The sequence below is a fragment of the Thalia democratica genome, chromosome 7 (assembly GCF_965202585.1).
Source record: "Thalia democratica chromosome 7, ktThaDemo2.hap1.1, whole genome shotgun sequence".
Classification (NCBI taxonomy): Eukaryota; Metazoa; Chordata; class Thaliacea; order Salpida; family Salpidae; genus Thalia; species Thalia democratica.
This window is the reverse complement of record NC_139171.1, coordinates 4,337,644-4,362,511: the sequence shown is the minus strand read 5'-3', so window position 1 is coordinate 4,362,511 and position 24,868 is coordinate 4,337,644. Positions and strand designations below refer to the sequence as shown.

The 24,868-nt window shown below is 24.1% G+C and overlaps 1 protein-coding gene across 1 annotated transcript; it reads right to left on the bottom strand.

Annotated features, from left to right (window-relative positions):
* Nucleotides 1-294: 294 nt before the first annotated feature.
* Nucleotides 295-23,366, bottom strand: LOC145840163 (centrosomal protein of 104 kDa-like). Its single transcript, XM_082947316.1, has 23 exons — nucleotides 23,204-23,366; nucleotides 20,758-20,910; nucleotides 20,308-20,446; nucleotides 18,890-19,024; nucleotides 17,399-17,459; nucleotides 16,439-16,514; nucleotides 14,018-14,196; nucleotides 13,316-13,509; nucleotides 12,659-12,787; nucleotides 12,124-12,280; nucleotides 11,559-11,705; nucleotides 9,031-9,179; nucleotides 8,446-8,620; nucleotides 7,948-8,137; nucleotides 7,037-7,133; nucleotides 6,700-6,750; nucleotides 6,368-6,428; nucleotides 6,058-6,109; nucleotides 4,720-4,828; nucleotides 4,314-4,452; nucleotides 1,552-1,608; nucleotides 1,399-1,485; nucleotides 295-773 (listed from the first exon to the last, which is right to left on the bottom strand). Exons 1-23 carry the CDS (start codon nucleotides 23,314-23,316, stop codon nucleotides 739-741), a joined length of 2,685 nt encoding a protein of 894 aa, XP_082803442.1. The 5' UTR covers nucleotides 23,317-23,366; the 3' UTR covers nucleotides 295-738.
* Nucleotides 23,367-24,868: the final 1,502 nt, after the last annotated feature.

Genomic DNA, 24,868 nt, shown 5'->3' with positions numbered 1-24,868 from the left:
TTGATCAAAAAATTTATTCGACAAAATTTAAACAAAAAAAAAATCGAAAGTAAAAAGTTGTAATAAAAACAGTGGAAATAAAAATAGTACCGAATTTAATTAATTATTGCAAATGAAGGCAATTTTGATCGTTTTTATTCGTTGATAAAATAGTTGATGCTGTGAAAATTAGTCGGATTTATTTAAATTACAATAATGTTTTCAAATGTGATACTTAGAAAGAAAAAAAAACTGAGTTTTTAAGTTTATTTTTGATAAACTTTACTTGCTAAGAAGTCATTTTATAACTTAGAAGTGACTTATCAAAAAATTCTCAAATTATAACTTATCTTAAATAAAAACATTTTTGTTCACTCATAAATTAAAAAAGTTTTTGATGTGTTTTTGTTTCTGGTTTCAATATAAAAAAAAACTTTATAAGTTTGAATTTAAACAAAGGATATCTATGTGCAAAACTTTAACTTGTAGTTCTCAAGAGTTACGATAAAACTTATTTATAAAGGTAAAACATGTTGATAGTAGATTAGGAAGTTTTAAATGTTTTCAAAATGATAATAACTAAAAGTTAGTATTGTTTTATTTACTGTTGATTTGTACAATTAATTTGATTTTTAAGAATTTAGAATTTAAACAAATAAACATAATAGGTAAATAAAACAAATCACAGTAACTTTAAAAAGTGGAAATAGTATTTGCCATTTCTGAAACTTTTATTTTTCACATTCTTGAAAATTTTTTTTATTTTCTTGTATTTCCTTGCTTCTTTGCTTTCACTAAAAATAAATAAACTTTTATAAAAATGTATTTTATAGAAATATACATCTAAAAAACTATTAAGGTAATAATTAAGATTGATTGACAAACTTCTACGTTAAGAGTTAAGTAAGCTTATAAAAATAAACTTCAGCTTATCTATTTGTCTAAACAAACTAAACTATATAATAAATCATAAATTTCTATATTTTATTGACTTATTATTTACAACTTACATTAATTGATATGTAGGTTTATTTTAGGAGTCTTTTTAAACATACTGTTTGTTATTTAATTATTTTTTTTTATACTTACACTTATTTACATGCGGGAGTCTCCTAAGAAGAAATTATAATTATCAACTTTAGTACTAACACTTATATTAATACGGGGTAAACCTTCAAGGTCTTTACTCACAAATACTTATTACAAATTTACAATAAATTTCAGTCTATACTTAACCAAACTTACACTTATAAATATGAGGTAAATCTTGTAGATCTTTCCTTACAAATTTACAATAAATTTTAGTCTATACTTAATCAAAATTACGCTTATTAATATGTGGAAGTCTTCTAGGTTTTTCCCCACAAATACTTATTACAAACTTATATCAGATTTTTGTCTACACTTAATCGAACTTACGCTTATTAATATGAGGTAATCTTCTCGGGTTCTCTTTACAAGAATCTCTTTTTCCTCCCATCAGATGTTTCTTCCAAAATTCCTCTCCTGCGTTTTACAAGTGTTAGCAACAAACAAAAAGTTGACAAATAAATTGTTTGTTGTATTATTTACCTGAGTTGATGTTCTTGTTACACATCGGACAGTGTTCTTGAAGCGCTGGATTCAATACTGTTGAGAATGATTAGTGAAATTTTAGAAAAAGTTGTAAAGTACTGTATATAATTATGATATATATTTATCAGTTACATATCGGACTGTTCATAGTGAAATAAGTATCTAAGACTGTGAATAAGTCTAATATATATAAACAGTAATAAATACTGTCAAAGTAGTAAAACATCAGAAACTAGTGTGAATATACTTTGTTCTATTGTTTAAGTGAATGTATTCCTGAGTTGATTTTATGGAAATTAAAATGTTGTATAAATAAGTAAGTACTTGACATTCAAAAATTAATTTTCCTACAATTCTGGATTCAATTCTCAAAAGTAATAGTTTTTAAGAAACCTTAGCATTCGTAACATAACTCAGTAGAAAACTTTTAAGAGTTTATCATCAGTAACTAAAGTTTAGTAAAAATAGGAAAGTTTCTTGAGTTTTTAGTAATAAAACTGGAAATTGAAACAATAATATAACTTATCAATTATTGTGATACGAAAGTGTTATAAGAAAAAAATCCGAGTTTTTGAAATTTTTTTGATTTAATACTAATAAGTGTACTAAATGTTTCTTTTAGATATTTAGTTTGTAGAATAACATACTAGTCTGTTTTAGGGTTTTTTCTAGTTTAGAAGATTCCTAGTAAAAATTAATTTTAAAAACTAACAAAACTTTAAATCTTCTCACAAACTGCCAGTATTTTTATGCATTTACAAACTTTTAAACATTGAACTAAAAGTAAATTTTTGGACAACATATATACTAAAAATAATTAAAAGCAAAATAATAAATCTTAGTTTTTATTATTGAACTGTTGTAACAGTTTAAGAAGGTTGAATATTTCGTAAATTTGCAAACAAAATAAAAATTAGTTATTTTTGAAACTCAAAACTTTATAATTTAACTTGTATAAACAAATTTCATAACTATTTTTTTTTGTAAAAAAGTGTTTTTTCTACTTATATAAAAGTTTTTGCCATAAAAACACTTTATGTTTTATGAAAGCATTAATACAAATATTTTCATACGCTTAAATAAACATAATTTAACACAAAACACATTATTTTGCTTTTATTTATATTGTAACCTGAACGAAAACAGCCGTACATTTATCTAAATATGCACAATAAAACATCAGTAACTAAAACTACTCTTATATTTAAGTAGTAATTGGTATTGTATTTAAGTACTTAGCTATAAGTATTAAAACGTTGATTTATGAAAACTTTGACAATTATCAAAACTTATAAAAGTTTAGTATATATAAAAGTTATAAAAACAACAGTTGATAACGACTAAACATTAAATACAGTTGAAGTATGTAATTTGTTATTATAAGCTAATTGTTTAAAAAAATTCAGTTTATTTAATATATGCTTGACATATAGTATGAGCATATTAATTATATTAAATGTGATTATAATGAAAATATTAACTGTGTTTTATATTTTTATGAAGTACATTTTGCTTTTAAGTAATATATTTTGAGTAAACATTTTACAAAAGGTATACTTATAACTGTTTAAATAAAGGTCTTTTGTTGTGGTTCATAAGTTTGTGTACAAAGCTTTTTACAAAGTAGTTCACACATACCTTGTAGGAACATTAATCATATACTCACTTAATTTTTATCAAATAGATTTGACTATATCACAAAAACAAAATAACTTAATAAAGCTTGTTGAAAAGTGATATATAGTTCACACATTAAGATTCGTCATAATAACTAACATTTACTGTAAAAAAAGCTTTGAACTTTCGCAAAGCATTGAAACATAAATCATTATAGTTCTTAATGTTAGGCATACAAAGTGATTAAAGCCTAATACTTTTATACAACTACAAATTTATAAAAGTCCTAGCTAACACATTTAAAAATATTCATTTATGAACTAAAAGAAGTAATGAAATTTACTATTTTTTTTGCTTTTAGTAACGAACCAAACTACTTTACAAATTATTTTCAAAAGCAACACATATTTCGACAAGTTACGAATATTTCAGAAAAATCAGTAAAACATTTTTAAACGATTTCGTTCAGAGTTCAAGTAAATTAAAGGTGTGTTAGTTGAAAACTTTGGTTTTGGTTTAAAATTAAACTTTTGTTTGTATACATTTTTAGTTTAAAGAAAAGAAAGTGCATAAAGTTTAAGTAACAATAGTTTATATCTTACTAAATCGATTGATAACCATAGAGGATTGATTTTCAACAACTTAAAAATACTCACATGAATACTTATATGGTGTGTTTTTTATCTGAGCAATTGTTTAAAAAAAATTATGTTTAACTTTTTAAACTTCTGAATGAGTTTTTATTTATTAGATAAGGTTTTTGCGGCAAAAATTTATTAAGCATGGTACTATTTTGAACGTCTAATTCACCATGACATACTTTGTTGGAACAGCATTCAAATACTCATTTAACTTAATATAAATTAACTCATCTATAGTTTGAAAATAGATTTTTACTCATTTAGGCACTTTTTGTAACAAAAAAGAATAAAAAATATTTTTTTGTTTTTTTCAGAGAAAATATCTATGGATTAATCATCCAGGACAATTTTATGAGGTAAAATTTTATATCTTTACTTACCAGGACACTTTTTGACAGGAACATTTGTAGTTTTACTTACCAGGGCATCTTTTGGCAGAAAAACTTACATTTTTAATTACCAGGACATTTTTTGAAGTGAATATTTTAAAATACAACTTACCAGGGCATTTTTTGGCGGGAACGTGGGTTTTTAGTTTGGTTTTCAACATGACCTCACCACATCTGGGACATTTTCCGAATTCCGATTTTCTTTCGCACTCGTTCAATAGATGTTGTCCGTATAACGGAATTTCTACTACCTAAAATGTTATTATGTGCAATAATTTAAAATAATTCCCCATTTCAGATAGCTCAAACTCAATACAGACTAAGATTAAACTTAAGTTTATTGTTCAACTACATTTTTTTGGTTATTTACACTGTTTGAACACTTTTTCCAAATACACTCAATCAAATAAATTAAAATAATTGCAAATTTATGAATTAATTAAATATACCGGATTACAATATTCGCATCTTTTCAACATTGGAAAATCTTATAACTAACAAATAATTAAATAAAAAACCTGATTACAGTACTCGCATCTCTTAAGCATGGGACATTCTTTCCAATAATGCATGTCTAATCCGGATTCTGTGAAACTTTCATCATGCTCTCCACAAAATATGCACATCCTGATTTAAAAAAAATAAAAAATAAAAACAAAAATGGATTCATTCAGTATAATAAATAACTAAATAAAATATTTTCCGCAAAATATACACATTCTGTAAATATCACAAGAATGTCAAAAAAAAAAAGTTCACGGAATATGTCAATTTTCAGGGTTGCCACTCATTTTTCAAGTTTTTTTCCAGGTTTTCCAAATTTCTTCCAGGTTTTTAAAAGTAAACATTTTTGGGTCTATTTTTAGTCTTAAGTTAATTTCTATAAAAGAAACTGTGTTAAATAGTACAAAAACATTTAAAAGATGCTGTAAAGTTACTTTAAATGTGTTTTTTAATAAAAATTTTTTTGATCATGACAAAAAATTCTTATTCATATGATAGATTTTTTGTGTCAAATTGAAATTTTAGCACTGAAGATGTTAAAATTTTTTAAAATTCAGGTTTTTCCAGGTTTTTTGATCAAAATTCCAGGTTTTTCCAGGTTTTTTTTTAAATTTCTCAAATTCAAGGTTTTTCCAGGTTTCCAGGTAAAGTGGCAACCCTGAATTTTGAAAAAAAACCTTAGCTAAATGTTTTTCGAAAATGAAAATAAATTAAAACATAAACATTCTGAACAAAATATAATAAAAAATACTTAAATTACTTGATAATAAACACGATTTTTTTTAAATTTTAAATAATAAAAGTGAAGACCGAAAATTAAAAATTTTTCAAAATAATAATACAATTTGCACACAATTTATGTTTATAACAAACGTTTGAAGCCTAATTGTAATAATTTATACAAAATGATTTAAAATAAGTAAAACATTTGAGAAAGTTGTGGTATAAAAACAGAAGTCATGTTTTAAAAATTATTTGTAAAATTTTCTATATAAATTATTAATATTTTAAGTATACTAACTGATGTTAATAAAAATAATTTTCCATTTTTTAATTATATTTAGATACTGTTTTTGTTAAGATCTTTAAAGTAAAATAACGTTGTAGATTGCTTTAGTTCAAAAAAACACCTTAAAATGATGTTGATTTATTTCAAAAAATATATTTTTTAAAACGATCTTATTTAAATTCTAAGAAGTTTTTTGTTAGCTTAAAATTTAATATCACGTTTTTATTAAATATACCTCAAAATATACGGTTTTAAAACTGCATTATCATGAAATATACAACATAATAAAATATACAAATTGTAAAATTAATAAACAATTCATCTATAAATAATAAAAACAAACTTGTCCATGAATTCTTCGGCTTCAGTATCTTCCACAGGAGCTGGGGCAGGCTCTGTTTATTTTTAATTAAAATAACAAACTATTTATGTAAAAAGTTCTAAAAGTGCTACTGGCACTCTTTATTATTAAAAATTGAAACATTTATTACTTTAATTTTGCTTTTTACCAATGGATGCACTTTTGTGAGATTTTTAAAAGCTGAAATAATAACTAAACACAAGAAAAACACTCACACAGTTTTTATAAAGCATTTATTTTCTAAAACACATTTTCAGCGCTTAAATATGTAATTATTTATTTACTCTCATACCTGGCTGAGGAGTTGGTTTTCTTTTGGTTTTATTGTTGTTGTTTTTATTTGCGTTTTCCAACTGAAAATAATAAGCTTGTTTCGTAATGAAAGGAAATCTACATTGTAATTTATCATAAAACTTAAACACAAGAAATTTAGAGTCAAGATAGTTTTGTAACAAATGTAGAGAATCTTTTTGTAAGTAAATTTACCTTCTTGAAAATAAGTAAAAGTTCAGGAAAACTATGTTACAATGTTTTATTAATTTTTAATTAAATTTTGAAATAAAAACCAAAAGAATTACTGTAAAGTCAACTTTACTATCAATAAAAAAAATATTATAAACAAACATCTTTATTTTGAGCTCTCAGCTGATTCACTTGTTCTTGCAAAGCGTCCATCTATTAAACAAAAATAATTATTTAGTTTTTATACAAATTTTATCTGTATTCGTATTACAAGCTGTAATCAACAACTTCTTATTGATGTGTTTGTTATCTAAAAGAACTCTATTTTAACTCTATTTAAAACATTAACAGACAAAATTATCTGGTATTTCAAAATCTGCTCAAAAATGGTTCATAACGTCTTGTATTATCAACTAACTTGATTATTAACATTTTCTTAAAAGCTAGTTGTAAACAAAATTAAACAAAATATCTTTTTAAGAAAAACAAACAAACAAACTTCTTCTTTTTTTCTTTTTTCTTCTTCTAATGCTTGTTGTTGAAGTTGTTTTTCTGTTGGTTTTCCGTCGATTACATCAAAATTGTCGAACAAATTCCTGTTTAAATAAGTTAATATTTATACAACAATATTGATGGTTTGTTTTAGTTTTACAGTGAAAAATTATCATACAACAGCTGCTTAATAAGAAAAAAAATCAGTTGGAGTTTGAAAATATAAAAATTTTTATCCACTAACAAATAAAGTACAATTTATTGTCAAAAAAAAAATGTAATCAAATCCAGGGTTACCAAATTTTTATGGCAAAATTTTTCCAGGTTTTTAAAAGTACACATTTTTGGGTTTAACTTTAACTTAAAGTTAAGTTTGAGGTAAAAAACTGTGCTAAGTAGTATAAAAAAATTGAAAAGATACTGTAAAGCTATTTTAAATGTGTTTTTTAATAAAACAATTTTTGATGATGATAAACATTTCTATCTATACGATAGATTTTTTGTGTTAAACCGAAATTTCACTACTTAGCATGTAAAATTTATTAAAAAATCCAGGTTTTTTTTCGAAATTGTCAAATTCCAGGTTTTTTAGCTTGAATTGTCAAACTCCAGGTCTTCCAAGATTTTTGGCAACCATGCAGATTTATATAAGTTATAAAAAATTCTTACACCTTTCTGTATATTGGTAAGCCTTCCATTACCAACTTAAGATTTTTACGGTATTTTTTTTGTTTGTTTACTCATGTTATTTAGTCATTAAACACTGTTTTTGTTAGAAATATGCTTATAAGTTGGTCTTTTAACTAGTTTAATATGCATTTTTACTACCAACCTATAAAGTGGGCTTCACAATAAATACCAAAAATCTTACTACAATCCTATAAAGTTTCAACAAATACTAAAAATCTTATTACCAACCTATAGAGTGGATTTTTCTTCAACTTGTTATCAGCTTTTGGGAGGTAACTCTTTACTTCATCACCACACAACTTGTAACACTTTATTATTATCTTGCTACTTCCTTCCCTCACTCCTCCGTTGGAGTGTTGCAACGAGGGAACGGCGAATTTCATGAACGAACCACATGTTAGGGAGGGTTCCTTGATTCCTGTACGAACGTATAACATTTTAAGTTAATTTTTTGCACTTATTTGTTGTTTTTGATCTTTGTGCCAGATGGTGCGCTTGTTTTAGCAGATTAGAAAAACAGAATACCGTTCAAAATACACAAATGTTTATTTGTCTGTTTAGATCATTTATATGAAGATTACTTTTAGAGATCTTTGACAACTAAGAAGCAAAGAACAGTTACAGAAAAGTTTTATAATGTTGTATTTTATACTAAATTTTTTTTTAACCCTATGCCAATTAAAGGTCTTCTTTTAGTAGATTTTACAAAAATTTATATAAACCAACCGAATCTATCGAGCAAATTTTCAGCCATCTCAACTCTACTGAGAGCCATTCTGTTAGCAGTGTCTTTCTTGAAGGGTTGCAGTAACTTTTGGGGTACCACGTTCAGGGGTTCCACCGATGGAAATCCTGACATTTTGTCGATAAACTCTATCGCTGTTGTGCGAGATCTTACAGCCTGTGTTTATTAGAAACGTATATAATTCAATTATATACAGTGTATATAATAAAAGTTTTGTATTATGTATAGGTATGCATTAAACCCTGACATTTGATTGACAAGTTCATCTGGATCTCACAGCCTAAATTATTATAAATTTCGTAATTTATAATAATTTAGGCTGCGATATTTATTGCGTAACCAATAAAATAATCAAAACAGTCTACGTAATTGTGACAGTTTGTATTTACTTCTTTAGAATAAAAGTTACCTTATACTGATGTAAAAAGCAATTTTTAGACTTTTGACAATATACCTACAAACTAATTGACTTTTGTATTTTGAAATGAAAATGTTAAGTTCAGTTAAACATAAGTTAGATAATAGACTTTGTAGTTAAAATAACACTTTGTAAATTTTAAACTAACGGTTTCCCCAGTTTTTTGAATGAGATTTGGAAGAGTTAGATTTACGCTTCTTGAAGCTTCGGATCTTCCCAACTTGTGTCTTGGGATGAAATCTACCAAGACCATCTCAAGTAATCTCAAACTAGCATGGAATACTGAGTGTACTTTGTCTGTGTTAAAAATAGTATTGTTTATGTTCAATAGTATCCTCGGTATAGTATAGTAAAAACAATTAACATGATGTATGAATAGATTTCTCTGTTTATAATATTTGCTATTACAAATTGCGTTTATTTACACTTTAACGTTATAACAAGTAGTAAAGTAAACAAAAGTTGTTCATGTAAAATTTTTGTTTCAAGCTGCTTTGGTGAGTATTTATTTTAATATCTACAGCAAAACTATTTCATTTTTTTATTATAAAAGTCTACGAATAAAGCAAAAAAAAATTCAAATTTAGTATAGTGTAATTTTTTAGTTTTATTGATATTTAGTTGCTACTACTTTCTGGTAATAAACAAAATAAATGTCTGTAGGTGGAAACCTTACCAACTTAAATGTCATAAACATCAGTTTTTATTTTAGTAGTTTATTGGTTTAGAATTTGACTAGGATACATTTGTTACTAAATATATATATATATATATATAAAGTTTATGTTATCATAACCTAATATTTGTGGTTAAACTTAGTTTAGTAGTATTGTTTTTATTAAAACTAGAAGATAAATTTTTATATTTCAATGTTGAGAGCTTTTTCAGCACAACTTTATTCAGTTGTAAAGCAATACTATTTTTTAAATTAGGTTAACCATTATTAAAAACTTTTAGAAAAAATAGAATAAAAGAAGTTTTTTGAGTTAAGAAATTACTAAATAAACGGACTAAAAAAATACAATTGGTAGCTAATAATGTTGGTATAAAATAATAAACATTTTTGTAACTTTTTTGTAACTAAACTTAGTCGAACAAATAAATATAATTCTTTATCTTATAGGTCATTTTAGAAAAGAATGTATTTTGTTTGTGAGCATAAATAATTTATTTATACATGGAAACATTTTAAAACAAAGAACAATTTGCTGTTTGTGTTTTTCTGCATAAAAATAAGTGTTTAGAAAACTCTGAAAAAATATGTGGTTAATTATTTTCAAATTGAATTTTATTATACATGTTACTCTTTTGAAATAAATTATCTTGTTTCAATTATGTGAATTTTTTTAAAGAAATTTGAAACATAAGTAAATATCTTGATAGATAAAACTTGGCTTTTACACCTGTACTGTTTAATTTTTTATGTAACATAATTTTATTTTAACACAAGTAAACTATTAAAATATAGTATACATTTACATGTTTTTTCTTTTTCAAATGGTAACAACCAAATAAACTAATTAATTTTTGAATTATAAATGGTGTTTGTCTGTATAGAAAAATAGTTGTAACTAGATATCTAAAATTTTACAACCGCTTTTTAATTGTTTTCAATAAAAAAATTTCAGAGCTATACAAACATATACAGCTTTATTAAAGTACGTTTCATCTCTAAAAAACTTTCTGATGATAAATGAGCATATTTTAACACTGCCAATTAAGTTTAGAAACCGAGCCAAATAAAAACTGGGTTAAGTTGTTTTAATGACAAATAACTGTACTTGAACAAACCAATATCAAACAAGTAGTATAGATCAAAGCATATTTTCAAGAAACTGAATAAACAAATATTTGGTTGTTATCTTTTGTTTGGTTTGTTAATAAATAGAATTTTTAAAGTTTTGTATCATTAGTCACAAACTAACCATATGCTAAATAAATATGGCGGTTATTAAACGTTTTATTGAATTAACATTAACAAAAGCTTTGAAATTATCTTTTTCTTAAAATAGCGAAATAATTTAACATTAAAACTATAAAGTTAATTATTAAATAAAAAAGGTACCTTCCCAAATATAAAAAGTTTTAAAAAACTAGTTAACAAAAGTAAAATATTATTCTTTAAAGTGATATATTATTAATTAAAACTTTTGATAATTAAGAACTTGATTAAAAAGTATAAATTTGTTTGTTTTATATGTACTTAACAAATATACATTTCACAATCATAATACAAAAGATATTCTTTACTAGTTAAAACAAATTACTATGTTTTTTAGACAAATTCATCCCAACTTATAAACGCTTTGTCATAAAATAATAATATTATAAAAATTATGTTTTTTTTATTGTAATTTTTTATAAAAATTCCCTAACTGTTATAAAAAGTATGCTAATAATTTTTTGTGTTGAACAATTTAATCACAAACACTTCAAGCAAAAATTAAGCTAGAGAGTCATTTCATTTAATAACTTCACCTAAATTTCTAATAAGCTAAATTATATTATTCACTTAATTGTTTAATTGAAGTTTCTTAAAAACTTTTTCGAAATCTTGTAATGAAACACACTTAAAAAATTACAGATATTTGCTTTTAATTTTTAACCTCTAACACTTATCTTAACAAGTAAAAACATATATTTTTTCATACTATTTATTTTATTCCTTTTCTTTACCTCTAATACTTCTTTTAACAAGAAACAATGCTGCTTTCAGCTTCAATTTAAGGTCTTCCTTATCTGTGTCTTCAGGAAGCTCATTCAATATTTTGTATACTGCTAATAATGTGTCTTCTCTAAAACTCCATGTTTTACTGTACGCTCCTGTTAGAATGTGTCAAGTTTTTTAAACTTTAAATTTCATTGAATAACCTTACAAAAGGTATTGAATCTCAAATGAATAAGAAATATAGACAGCGTACGGTCTGTCGTTAGAAATATTTTGCCAATGATGTACTTTTTAGCTTAAAAAAACTTATAAAACAAAATAATGTTAGAATTTTTTATCACAAACGCTTTCAAATACACTTTAAATTTGAATTTTAGTCCAAAGTAGTGCTTGTATTAAATGACTATTATACTAAAACTTTTCTTTTTAAATACTTTATAGTTTTATAGTACAATTTTTATAAAAAACATCTATGGTGAGTCTGGCCAGATCCTATTAAAAACCTAGTTATGACGTCAAATGTAGTTATGACGTCACACTTCAACTTAACATTGGTATTATGACGTCACATACCTGCAACAAGCGGAAGTCCGAACACGTCGATGGCTGTCGAAGCTTCCCGGATGTTTTTCTCGCTCATCGCTTCCGGTCCGCTGTTGTTGTTAATTGTGACGTCATCGTCAAGAGGGTTGTTCGATCTGCGCGTTCTGGCTACGGGGGAGGGGTAAGACTGAAGAAAATATTCATGTTTCATTACTTTTATTATTTTAATACTTCATTTGTAAAACTAACACTGAAGTTACAATTAGTGAGTTATAATAAAAAAATATTAGGCCCTTGACCCCGAGAAGTAAATACTTAAACAAAAATAAATGAATAAGTCAAACAATACAAATTTAAAAAAGCCTATAAAGGATGTAAAATTGAGTTGTTGTAAAATTTTGAAAGCACCAAACTGAACACAAAACTTGAACAATGAAGCAAACTGATATAGTAACATATTGAACATTACTAAAGCAAATGAACAAATGTAGCTATAGAATAAAACACTCTCTTACTAAATGTACAAAATAGATATTAAATAATATTATAATAAAACAAATCTTACTTCATCTGGGAACTCATCTAGTGGTTGTTTATTGTTTCTATTTGCAAGAGCAGGTATTACTTTGTCGTCGTAATTAGAATTTGAAAGTGCAACGTTTTCGTCAATATCCTGTTCTTCCGATGTAATGGGCTGAAAATAATAATAAAAACAAGTAATAAATATATAAATAAAATTTGAAAGAGCAACATTTTCTTGATCATCTTGTTCTGAAGTTATTGGCCGAAATAACAAAAGTAAAAATAACTTGAAAAATAAAAATTAGAAAGTATAACAATTTTATCTACATCATGTTCTTTAGATGTCATTAGCTAAAATACGAATTGAAATAATTAAAATTTAAATTTGTTAATTAGAACTTAAAAATACTACATTATTATATAATTTCCAATTAAAGCTATTGGCTGGAAAAAAGTATAAATTAGTATATATTTTCGATTGCCAAAAACTACTATTACATAACAAAACACCAAATTTAACAATTAGATAGCATTAATCTAATGACAACTGAACAACTTAATTCTTGTTATTTGTATTTTTGATAGTTCAAAAAACTAATAAATTTTAAAAATAGCATGCAAACCAAGCTAAAAATTTTCAGATATAAACAAAAACAAATAATATTATTAATTTGTACTGAGAATAAGCAAACATAAAAACCTGCAAGTTTAGCTGTGGAATCTGGTTTCTGGGCGTGGGACTCGTAGTAGTTGGTTCCCTCAAATAACCATTTATAGGACCATTTATCTCTGATGGTGAATGGTAAGAATAAGACTGACTAATGGTGTCATCATTGTTATTATTGGTGTTTGTGTTTTGCATGAAACTATTGTTGGTTCTATTTTGTTGCTCGCCTGATTAATGATTTGTACTTGTAATATAATTTAAATACATTGACTTATAATTATACAGTCATTTGTGTTTGTGTTTCAATATTGTTTGTGCTGTTTTGCTCGCTTAACATTGTTTGTTTGATTGATAGAAAACATTAAACTATTACTGTTTCCACTTTTGTACTGTTTTTACTTATTTTAACACAAACATTATCTGAATACATCTGTTTTCTATTGTTACCGTGATAAAACATTTATTAATTTTGTGTATTTTCCTTGAGTTACTAAATAAAGTAGTAACTACCAAGTATTACCTGAGCTACAAAATTAAATTAAACATTAAAACTTAGTCTTGATAAGGACGTTCTATCGCCAAGGAGTTTTAACTTATTAAACAAGTTAATTAAACAAGTTGAAATTAAGTACCAACATCAAACTAAGCTTTTTCGATGAACAAGTCTTAAAATTCAAATTGTTACTGATCATTTGTTAATAAAACAACAACTAAATAAATAAAATTTATACAAACTCTGTCTGAGTGGAGATGTCTTGGTATCAGGGTTACTGCTGACTCCAGCGTGTTCCAACAAATTGTATTTTTGGAGCTGATGGTAGATCTTCATCCTGTAATCTTCCATCTGATCTTTCTTCACCTTGGCAAGATCGTAATCTTCGTTCTCAACCGCCTTGCGTTTCTCCAACTCGTATCTGTTGAAATATTGTGTATATTGTTGATTATTTCAATTGTGTTTATTGTCAGTTTTTGTATACAACTGCCTTTCTTCAAGCATGTACCGGACAAAACTTTATTGAATTACAAGGAAAAATATTAAAAAATTAAACAAAAAATAAGTTCAGCTAAGTCAACAATACCAAATGAATTTTTTTTTTCAATATTTAGATTAAAAAATCAAAGTTAACTCTCAATCATATTATGTCTTAAGTAACCAACATAGATTGAAATTTTTTAAACATACAAACTTTAAAATTTCACGGAAATACTTTAACACTTAACTGGGTAAATTAAAACTAATTAGATATTGTATTGATTATTTTTTAATCAAACATTTTTAAAACTGTTTTAAAAAACAAGTTATGCACTAACTAGAACACATAAATTAGTTTTTTTATATCAATGAATTTTTTTTTTTGTAATTTTAATGGTTCTTAAAGTCAAACTTTAATACATTTTTATTAAAAGATATAACATTAACTTAAATATAAACTTAAATATAACTTAATAAAACTTAAATTTGGAAAAAAAAATGTATTATATAATACATCAGACATTGATCTAAGTTTTTTTTAATTACATAATTGTGTATACACCCTATAATTACAAAACCTTTGAATGGTTTTACATTAAAAGTAAATGTTTAAAATACTTACTTTTATTCTAAAATATATATACTTAAACAGGTTAATCAGTTACATAAATTAAAAAGTATGTGTTTATTGAAATCTAAATCTGTTTGAAATTAAAACCTAGTTTTATAAAGAGTTAAAAAAAGTATACTTTTAGTCCAGTTTGAATTTCATAATTTTAATATAAATAGTTAATTTTTAATTTTCTTTTCATATTAAGAATGAAATTCATATTTCTTAATATAAATACTTGAAGATATTTAAAAAAATAAATATTTGAAGTTTAATACTTTTGTGTAAACATTCATGTTATATTTTTTTAGAGTAAACAATTTAAACTGATTAAATATTAAAACACTAGAGAAATCTTAGTGGCTAGCTTACAGCTGTTATTATGACGTAATAATGAAAACAAATACATAATTCATGTTTTCGTTGTTCTGAGTTATTGAAAGTGGTAAGATATAATACGATTTTTAAATCTTTTAAAATTACAAAAACACGTTCAAAATACGAAAACGTGTATAAATATTGTATATTTTATAAAGTATTTTAAATTATTTGTAAAACAGTTTTGTTACACTTAGTGTTTAAAAATTTGAAAAAATAAACATAAAACTATTTTTATACATAAAACAAGTCTTTTTCAACAACACAAATATATTTCAACAATTTTCTTCAGTGTGATTACAATTGTAACAGGTTAAAACAAATTTTAAACTTATATAGCCTTTTTAATTATATGAGAAATTATCAATCAATTAGCAAAAAAAAAAACCCTAAACTATAACAATAAATTAAAAACAACAAGGAAAACATAATTAACTGTAACAATTTAAAACAAAACAAACTTCTAGGCATTTAGAAACAAGAATAAAAGAGCACGTACCTAAGTGCGTGAAAGACCATATCAAAAATCAACCGAAGAAAATGAGTATTGCAACCTTAAACGCAACAAAAAGATCATCAATTTCAGAGCACTTAGTAAAAAATCCTAAATGTGGTAATAATTACAGTGAGACAAAGTTCAAAGTTTTAAGAAGTTGCACGAACATTTTTGATTTAATTAAAATAGAAGCTATTTATATTCACTTAGACAAGCCAGAATTATGCAAACAAAGAGAGTTTGATTACTCATTATCCTTGTTTAAATTAGACTAATTTTGTTTTGTTTTAAATTGTTACAGTTAATTATGTTTTCCTTGTTGTTTTTAATTTTTTGTTATAGTTTAGGGTTTTTTTTTTGCTAATTGATTGATAATTTCTCATATAATTAAAAAGGCTATATAAGTTTAAAATTTGTTTTAACCTGTTACAATTGTAATCACACTGAAGAAAATTGTTGAAATATATTTGTGTTGTTGAAAAAGACTTGTTTTATGTATAAAAATTAAAATTAGCAGACATATGTTTAAAATTATAAAACTATTTGTTTATAAACCTTATAATAAAATAATGGTGTTATAAAACGAACAAAAGGAGTTTTCGTAAAAAAGTAAATAAAAAAGAACTGTATAAACATATCAAAACAAATTAAGACTTTGCAGAATTATAAAAAAATCAGAAAAAAAAAATTATTTTTAACCTTGCTAATTTTTCTCCCACTTTTTGCAGATCGTTAATTGCTTGCTTCATTCTTTTCGCTACTTCGAAGTTTTCCTCTGTGAAAAAAAAAAGTTTTTTAAAGTCTTAAAATTAAGTCAATTAATGTTTTTTCATTAAGTCAAAGCCAACTAAAATATTTTTATTTTACATTCAAATTCACTTTTTGAAACTATTTTTATAACCCTGTTTCAAAGAGTTTAAAATCTGTGATTAAAGCTCAAACTGTAACTACATTGTTTAGGTTTTAAAATGTACAACGAAAAAAGGTTATTACTATTTTTTGTTAAATATTTTTATAGCTTGTTATTTTGAATCAAAAATATATTTTAAATTAGATAAATTTTATGAAATTATAATATTCAAAGTAACTAAATAGAACTTCTAAACTTCCAAAAAATCAAAACATGCAATTATTTTCGTTTAAACGGCATCATCAAAAGAATTCATTATGACATCACAGTATTAATAAAAAACACTTCAGATAAACTTTAAATTGCTATAAAGTTGCTCTTGCGTACTTAAGTGCTTTATTTGTAAGTTTATTAAAATGTATTCTTTTTTTTGAAAACTTACAAAACTACACTGATAAACAAATTCAACAAATGTTCTAAAATATATTTTTACTCAAAAAAAAGTCTATATTTATTCACAAACATATTTAGTTTAAAAAAACCATGATAACACTAAACATGATAAGTTTTAATCAATTATTATATTACAAACTCAGAAAAAACACCTAGAACTGAAACTTAAGTTTTTTGGTTTGTATATATTTTGTTACTTAAAATAAAACATGAATTTACCAAAACAACAAAAACATTAGCTAGTAGCACTTTTTGTAAAAAAGTTAAACTTTAAAAAGTTTATAAGATATAAAACTAATAACTGATAAGTTTTAAAAGCTGATATAATAAATTGATTAAAAATGTATTCTAACTACCTCTAACTGCTTGCTTTTTTCTTTTGTCCAGTCTTCGAATTATTTCCGCCACTTCTGGGTCCTGTAATTAAATTTAAAGAAATATTTTTGAATTTATAACAATAAATTAATAAAATTCCTATTGTTATCAATTTAGTACATAAAAGAAGTATTTTTTATTCAAGTTATTATATTTGTAAAAAAATGTTTGAAATATAGTTTAAAGTAAAAGTTGAGTATGTCATTGCTGTATGCTTTATCAACATTTTGTTCTTGCATTCAGTGTAAAGTAGTCAAGAAACTAGTAAAAACATTTTATGGGACCAGTCGAACAAAAGCTCTTTTGAAAAATTTGCGCTTTAAAGGTCACAAATGAGAAAAGTATTAGTTTAAATAACTTTTCAGTTCATACTATTCTTAACAGTGCTTTTGCTACATAAGTAACAAAATCATTGTTATTATTCATTTATTAAATAAATAATAAAAATACATTTATTTTTACTTAAAAGTTTAAAAAGTTAATTAATTCATTTAAATAAACAAATAAGAATGACTATATATTTATCTAAATTAACGAACATTACAAAAATATTATTTTAGTGTGTTTAAAAAAAAGTCGCTTCAAAATAAACAAAAAGTAAATTTAAGTATAAATTTATGACATGAATAAAACTACAATCATATTTCTGAATGTTTTAAAAAAACAAAAAAAAAATCTTTAGGCGCTAATTGGTTTTTGATTTGTTTAAGTATATTACATGATACCAAAATCACAGCTTTTTTTACATTAACATCATATTTAATGTACAATTACTTTGATTTCCTATCATCATACTGATTATAGAACTGCAGCAGTACTTTTTGAATTCCTATGTTTTATAAAGCATTTAATTAAGCATATTATGGCCATAGGGGGGTAGACCATGTTTTTTACAAGTTGATCTTATTTTATAGAGTTTTCACTAAGCTTCAAGATGCTTTTTACCGTTTTTAAAAATTCGAATTAGTTTTTGAGATATGACCGGCCAAAGTCGGGCCGCATAACAGGTTCCTTATGGGGAAGGAAAACTAAAACGGCGAAAAAAGACTAATGCATTCAAAATCTATCTCCTCCTTCATTTTTTAAGCAATCTTCTTCAAACTTTCACAGTCTATTCTTTATACAATAACAAAAAAACGTTATTTGTGACTTTAAAAAATTTCAAGTAAAAATACCTTTTTTTTGTAATTTTATGACAAAAATTAAAAAAAAAAGTGAATTTTCATCAAAAAAAAATTTTTTTTACAAAAAAAAGGTATTTTTACTTGAAATTTTTTAAAGTCACAAATAAAATAGAGTTTACAACATTATTTAAATAAAGCACATTCAAATGCAACAAAACCAAAAATGTTTTATTAGAAAAATGTCACTGTAAGAGGAGATTCTTGAAACATAGAACAAAACTAGTATAGTATTGAATCTTTTTATAGAATTTATAATATATAACAATAAATGTAACAACAGTTACAAACCTGGTACATATCGAAAGCAAGGTCATCCATTGGGCTTATGTAATCTTTATTGTTGCTAGAAGCCGATGTGTCAATAAAATCATTGTTATTCGATGTTGACGGGTCTCCTATTACGTTGAACGCCATAAGACATGTCTGTTATTTATATATATTAGATTATTTTTGTTTTTGTACTATATCTAACATTTATAATTTTTATTATTATTATTATCTATTTATCAGACAAATAATTTTTTATCTCCAACAACATTGAACCCCATAAGAAACATAAGCGTTTAGATTGTGAATAACTAAAAAATATAGAATTCATCTTATAAGACATGTCTGTTATTTATATATTTTTTTTTGCATACTTTATTTGACATTTCAAATTTTTAGTAGTAATATCTATTTTCCGGATAAATATTTAGACTATGAATAGTTATAAAAATACAGATATCAGTTTGTTGAAAATATTTTAAGTAATCTTGTATTTGGTAAATAGTTTTTGAATATTCAGAAACTCAAAACTAGTCAGCATTGCAGTACAAAATATCTTAACTTTTTTTTAGCTTGTAATATAATATTCTACTTATGCTTATAACACTACAAGCTAGTGCTTTAAAATGTTGTTTAAATAAAGATAATCATCATTTGTGTAAGAATAAACTTTGATTTACTTTATAACCAATGATCTTCTGTGCTTTACAACCTTAGAAAACAAATTTAAACTAAATAATTTTAAGTTCATATAGTACAAATTTCTCAGTACAGTTTAATACTACATTATTTAGGTCATGGGGTTCTTTTTTACAAAATGGTGTTATTTTGTATATTTTATATTTAAAATACACATACATGTTTTATAGCTTAATAAATCAAAATACTTTTTGACAGATTAGGTATCAAGTTCACAAGTTAAAATTATGTTCTGTATAAAGAGTACACATAAAAAAGCAAAACAAAACTTCATTTGTAATATACATTTTTCTACAACTTTTAATTAATTTTCTTAGATTTCTAAAAGTTATTTTATACTTTGTTATTTTATACTTTGTTATTTTCAAAATAAAAAAAGTAAATTATTTTAGTAATGAGAAAAAGTCCTCTTTTTTTTAAATACATAAATAATTTGTAAAAATAAGTCTGTAACTTTAAAAAGAAAACAAAATTAACTTTACTGAGAATATAAAAATTTTTTAAGAAAATAAGGACAAAAATTTTAAATAGAAATAAAATATATGGTTAAGTTTAAATGCAATAACAGTTTACACTAAAAGATTTTGTACAAAATCAATATTAACTTAAGTAAAAAAACACTCTTAACTTTTTTGTACCATGCCTTTCTGGCCCTAACACTGTATATTGATTGTTTTTAACTATAACATTTTTTTAGTTGAAAGATATTCAAACAATAAAATTTTTAATTTAAAACAAACCTGATTGTAAATATTGAACTTGTTAAGATGGTTTTTATGGATTAAAACTCTAACAAACAATCCTTCTGTGTTAACATGAACAGACTTTAATTCTCTTGATTTAAATCCGGTTTTTTCATTGTTTGATAAATATATGTATCTGAGTAAAAAATTATGAATTAAAAAAAAAGTTTTTTTTTAAACAGATATGAACAGGTTAAAAAGATACAGTATTTACAAGAACTTTTGAATAAATATTTTATAATTTTTATTGTCTATTTTAATACTGTTAAATTAATCACTATAAAATAATTCAAATAAAAAAATAGAATGTTTGAAAATTTATTTTCTGCAATAAAAAATTTTTACACTTTACTAAATATTAGCTTACTCATTTAGTTTGTAAAGTATTTTTTATTTTACATTTTAGCTACTTAAAACACAAGTAGAAATAATAAATCAAAATCTTACCCAAGTCTTTTAAACTGATCAGGACTTTCTCTTTTTGCGATGAAAAACTCAACTTTAGACGGGATCATGTACTGATGAGATAACAACTGCAGCTTTTTTATCTTGGTTGACTCATTCAAGCGCAGAACCAATTCTTGAGGGTAAGTGCAAAACCTGTGATATTGAAAAATGATTTTAAAAAGTATTTAATTAAAAAATCAAACTTGTTGTGAATTGGTGAAAGAAAGCAATTTGTCATTTTGTTTTAAAGTGTATGATTTATAAAAATAAAGGTTTTGTAATGTCACAACTTCTAATTTGTGTAAAATGAATAAAATGTTTTTTCTATAACTGAGAATTGATGATCAAGTGGGTGTAGTTTGATAATAAAAAAAAACTACTGATATAAAATTGAAAGTTATTTTTTGATACAAATTATTAAGCAATACAGCATCATCAGCTGTAAATATATATAATAGGGTTTTGAACACTTTTTTTTTACAATATACAGTAACCTCTCGCTTATTTACGCACATTGTGTCCACAGAAAAAGTGCGTAAAGATATGAGAGATCGTAAAGAAACGAGAGGTACCAAATATACTCACTATAATGGCTGTTTTTAATATTGCTTCTAGTTAAAAGCAGACTGGGCACTTTCCCACTTTTAAATATTTGTTTAGTTTGATTATAAATATGAAAACAACAGATAAAACTATACATATATTAAAAAAAGGATTTGAATTTTATAAAATAATAATACAAGTAGAAATAATTTTACTATTTTAATATTTATTATTTTATATGTGACATTTATATTTTATTCTACTTAGCAAATTCAATTTATAATTAAGCATTTATTTACAATTATAAAATGATATTTATTAATATATAGGGCAAGACTGCTTTGTTATTTCTTTGTGTTTTAAACTCTCATTATTTCATTATACTTTCATTATTAAACACAGTCATGTTTATTTCAAAATTTTGATTTAATCTCTTATTGTTGACAAAATTTCTGATATACTGAGGTATAACTAAATGTTTATCAATTAGTCAAGGAACATAAATATACAAAGTCTAAAGATATAGAGAGGTGTGTTAGCATTCAAAAACATATTTTAATTTAAAAATATACATTGAACCTAATTTGTGCAATATTAAAAAAAAAATATTTTCTGAATTTTATAGAATTCTGAAATGCGTAACTAAACAAGAGTGCATAACGTCTCAAGTGCGTAAAGATCCGAGAGGTTACTGTACTTATACTATAAAAGTTATATACTTAAGAACAATTGCAATTATTAATCTTAAACTATTTTATTATTGTTGTATTAAAAATCTAAAATTGCAGGTAAAATTAAATATGATGTAACACACTAACTTTTCCCCAGAAAACGTTTATCGTTGCAAAGGGGAAGTGTTTGAGACTGATGTTTTTTTACCATAAAAAAAAATAAACAAATAAATTAGTTTACTCAGACAAAACAATTGGTAACTTTATTATGGGCATGTGAATTGTGACTATTAAAATTCCTTAAAAAGAACTCCAAGGAGACACATCTAAAAATAACTAGAAATTTAGAACACTAAGTGGAGGTCTAATTAATAAAATGATGATGGTAAAAAAAATAAAACAACAACTATTGAATAAGAAATTTGATTTAATTACAATAAACTATTTTTAAAACCTTCTTCTAGACATATTTAAAAAATAATAATTTAGACTATGAAAAAGTTTTCATGTAGATATATAAAGATTAAATAGTAGAATTTTTTTTTAATTATATTGATATGGATAACTAACATTTACTCAGATTTGTTAGAATTTGAATTTTCACCCACCCCTTTATTATTATATTACTAATAAATTTGAATATGAAATAAATACTTTATCCTAAAGAGTTTTAATTTTATATATAAAAATTGAATGTTAAAATGGTTAACATAACTTATCTTATTTTTATAAAAAAAAAAAATATTTGCAAACATAAGATATTTTTTAATAAACACAAAAAGGCAAATGATATAATTTAGTATAAAGTATGTAATTCATAAATTCATTTTTTTCTATAAAACTTAAAGTTTTTATTTCAAAATAAAAATCTGTCATTTGTATGCTTTTTTTAAGTTAACTAAATGTGAAATTTTTAAAACTTAAGAGAAATGGATATAGTACATCATTCAAGAAAAAAATATTAAACAGCAGATATATTTAATATTTTTTTTTATTTAACAGTTTCAATTTGGTTTAAGTGTTTTTATTTTATTTTAACATTAATATAATTATTAAAATACCGTGTATTTCATAAACAGCAAAAAATATGTTTTAAAATATAATGTTATTTACTTTCAACATAAAATATACAATTCAAAAAACAAATACCAACTGACCAAATTGAAATTCAAAACTTCATAGACAACTTTATTTTAGTTTTTATTATTCTACATTTAATGAAGTAAATTTACCTTGGTGTCTGCCACCCAGTAACTGTTGGAGTGTGAAGTTCTAAAGATTTTGCAGAAAACCCTTCAGCTTCACCTGAAGCCCCAACGACCGTGTAACCAACTTTTGATGGCATCCTTACATTTCAATCAGCGACTATTTGTTCAACTATTATCTTCTTACTTAAAAATATAAGCTGTTTGACAATTACATTTAGACAACAAACATATAAGTATCTGTTAAGTTAGAAGCTTTTTTTGCATAATATTGTTTTTGTTTACTTATTCAGTGTATGAATATATCTTACTTTATATAGGAGTATACAGTTTTGAAGTTTTAGTAATAGTATTATCTATTGAACAAATGTGTTAAAGAAAGAAAGAAAAATGTGAACACTCACAACTAAGGTCAATGGATTGGTGTGGAGAAAGACCTTTCGGTCATCGAGCTGACACCATTTACTTGTAACTAATTTTTTAAGCTAACTTTAAAACAATAATAAAAAAATAATAACAAAAACTTAAAAAAGTAACTGTATATACAAATCTTTTTTTTTAAGTTTAAAAATGGTAAGCACCCTTTTTAACCCATTACTGCCAATATTGACCATGGAAACCATAGTCTACCATGGGCTCCACACCGTCTCCTCCCTAGATTTCTATTTTTATGACCATGTACATTCACATTTTTCTTCTTGCCCTTTCTACAAGAGCAACCGCAAAAAATGCAACAGATATCTCAAAATTGAATAAATATGAAGAGCTAGTAATGTCAGTATACATAAAATATTTAGTAATGTCATAAAGCTGAAAGAGCGCCATGTATTTTAAAATAGTGTCTTTAAATTTCTAGTATATGTGTTTGTAGGTAAATAAAAATAGAGCAAAAAATAAAAAATTGTTTAACTGTTTTATAGATTTGTAAACAATTCAGTTTTAAAAAATAAAATCTAGCACTAATAATTGATAGAATTTGTTTAAACTACTTAAAATAAAATCACTCATAACAATAAACAGCTAAAATTAAAAAACAAAATATTAAAACTTAACAAATATTCTAAAAAAAAATAAAGTAATAATAAAAGTATTTAATTGAGCTAAATAAACTGTTTGTAAACCTAAAACTAACTTTTAACAAATAAAATTAAATAACCAGAATGTCTAAAAAATATCAAGTTTTACTTCTAAATTTAAAATCTCTGTCTTCTGAAACAAATTGATAATTAATATATAGTAAACAAAAAACTACAAAATAGAATTAAAAAAGAAAAATAATAGAGATTTTAAGGTTAAACTTTGTTAAAAAACTTATTTTTCACTAGAAACTTAACAAATTAATATTTTTTTAACCAATTTTTATTGTAATATTGTGAAAACTTAGATTTTAAACATACAAATTCGAATTATAATTGTTTAATTTAAAAATATTCATTATTAGAGCATTATTGATTAAAATAATAAAGTTTTTTTTTGTTAAATTTTACTATTAGCTTGTATTTCCTACCCTGGCAACGTTTTTTACAAAATAAACATGATTAATTGCTCAACATTCAACTTTCAAGTTTAAGAATGAATTTAATCTCTAAAACTTCAAGTTCAGGGCGATGTTTGTTTAATCAAAAACTTACAAAGCTAATGCCGTTACCGTTGTAAAAAATTATATTTTATTTAAAAATTATGCTTTTGAAT

What these genes read in the sequence shown, in the direction of transcription:
- LOC145840163 (XM_082947316.1), bottom strand. Translation starts at nt 23,316, where the DNA reads ATGCCATCAAAAGTTGGTTACACGGTCGTTGGGGCTTCAGGTGAAGCT. An exon ending in GACATCTCCACTCAGACAGA is followed by an intron (nt 13,510 to 14,017) that starts GTTTGTATAAAT and finishes ATCATTAATCAG; the next exon opens with GCGAGCAACAAAATAGAACC. An exon ending in TGTTAAAAGAAGTATTAGAG is followed by an intron (nt 9,180 to 11,558) that starts GTAAAGAAAAGG and finishes TTTTTAACACAG; the next exon opens with ACAAAGTACACTCAGTATTC.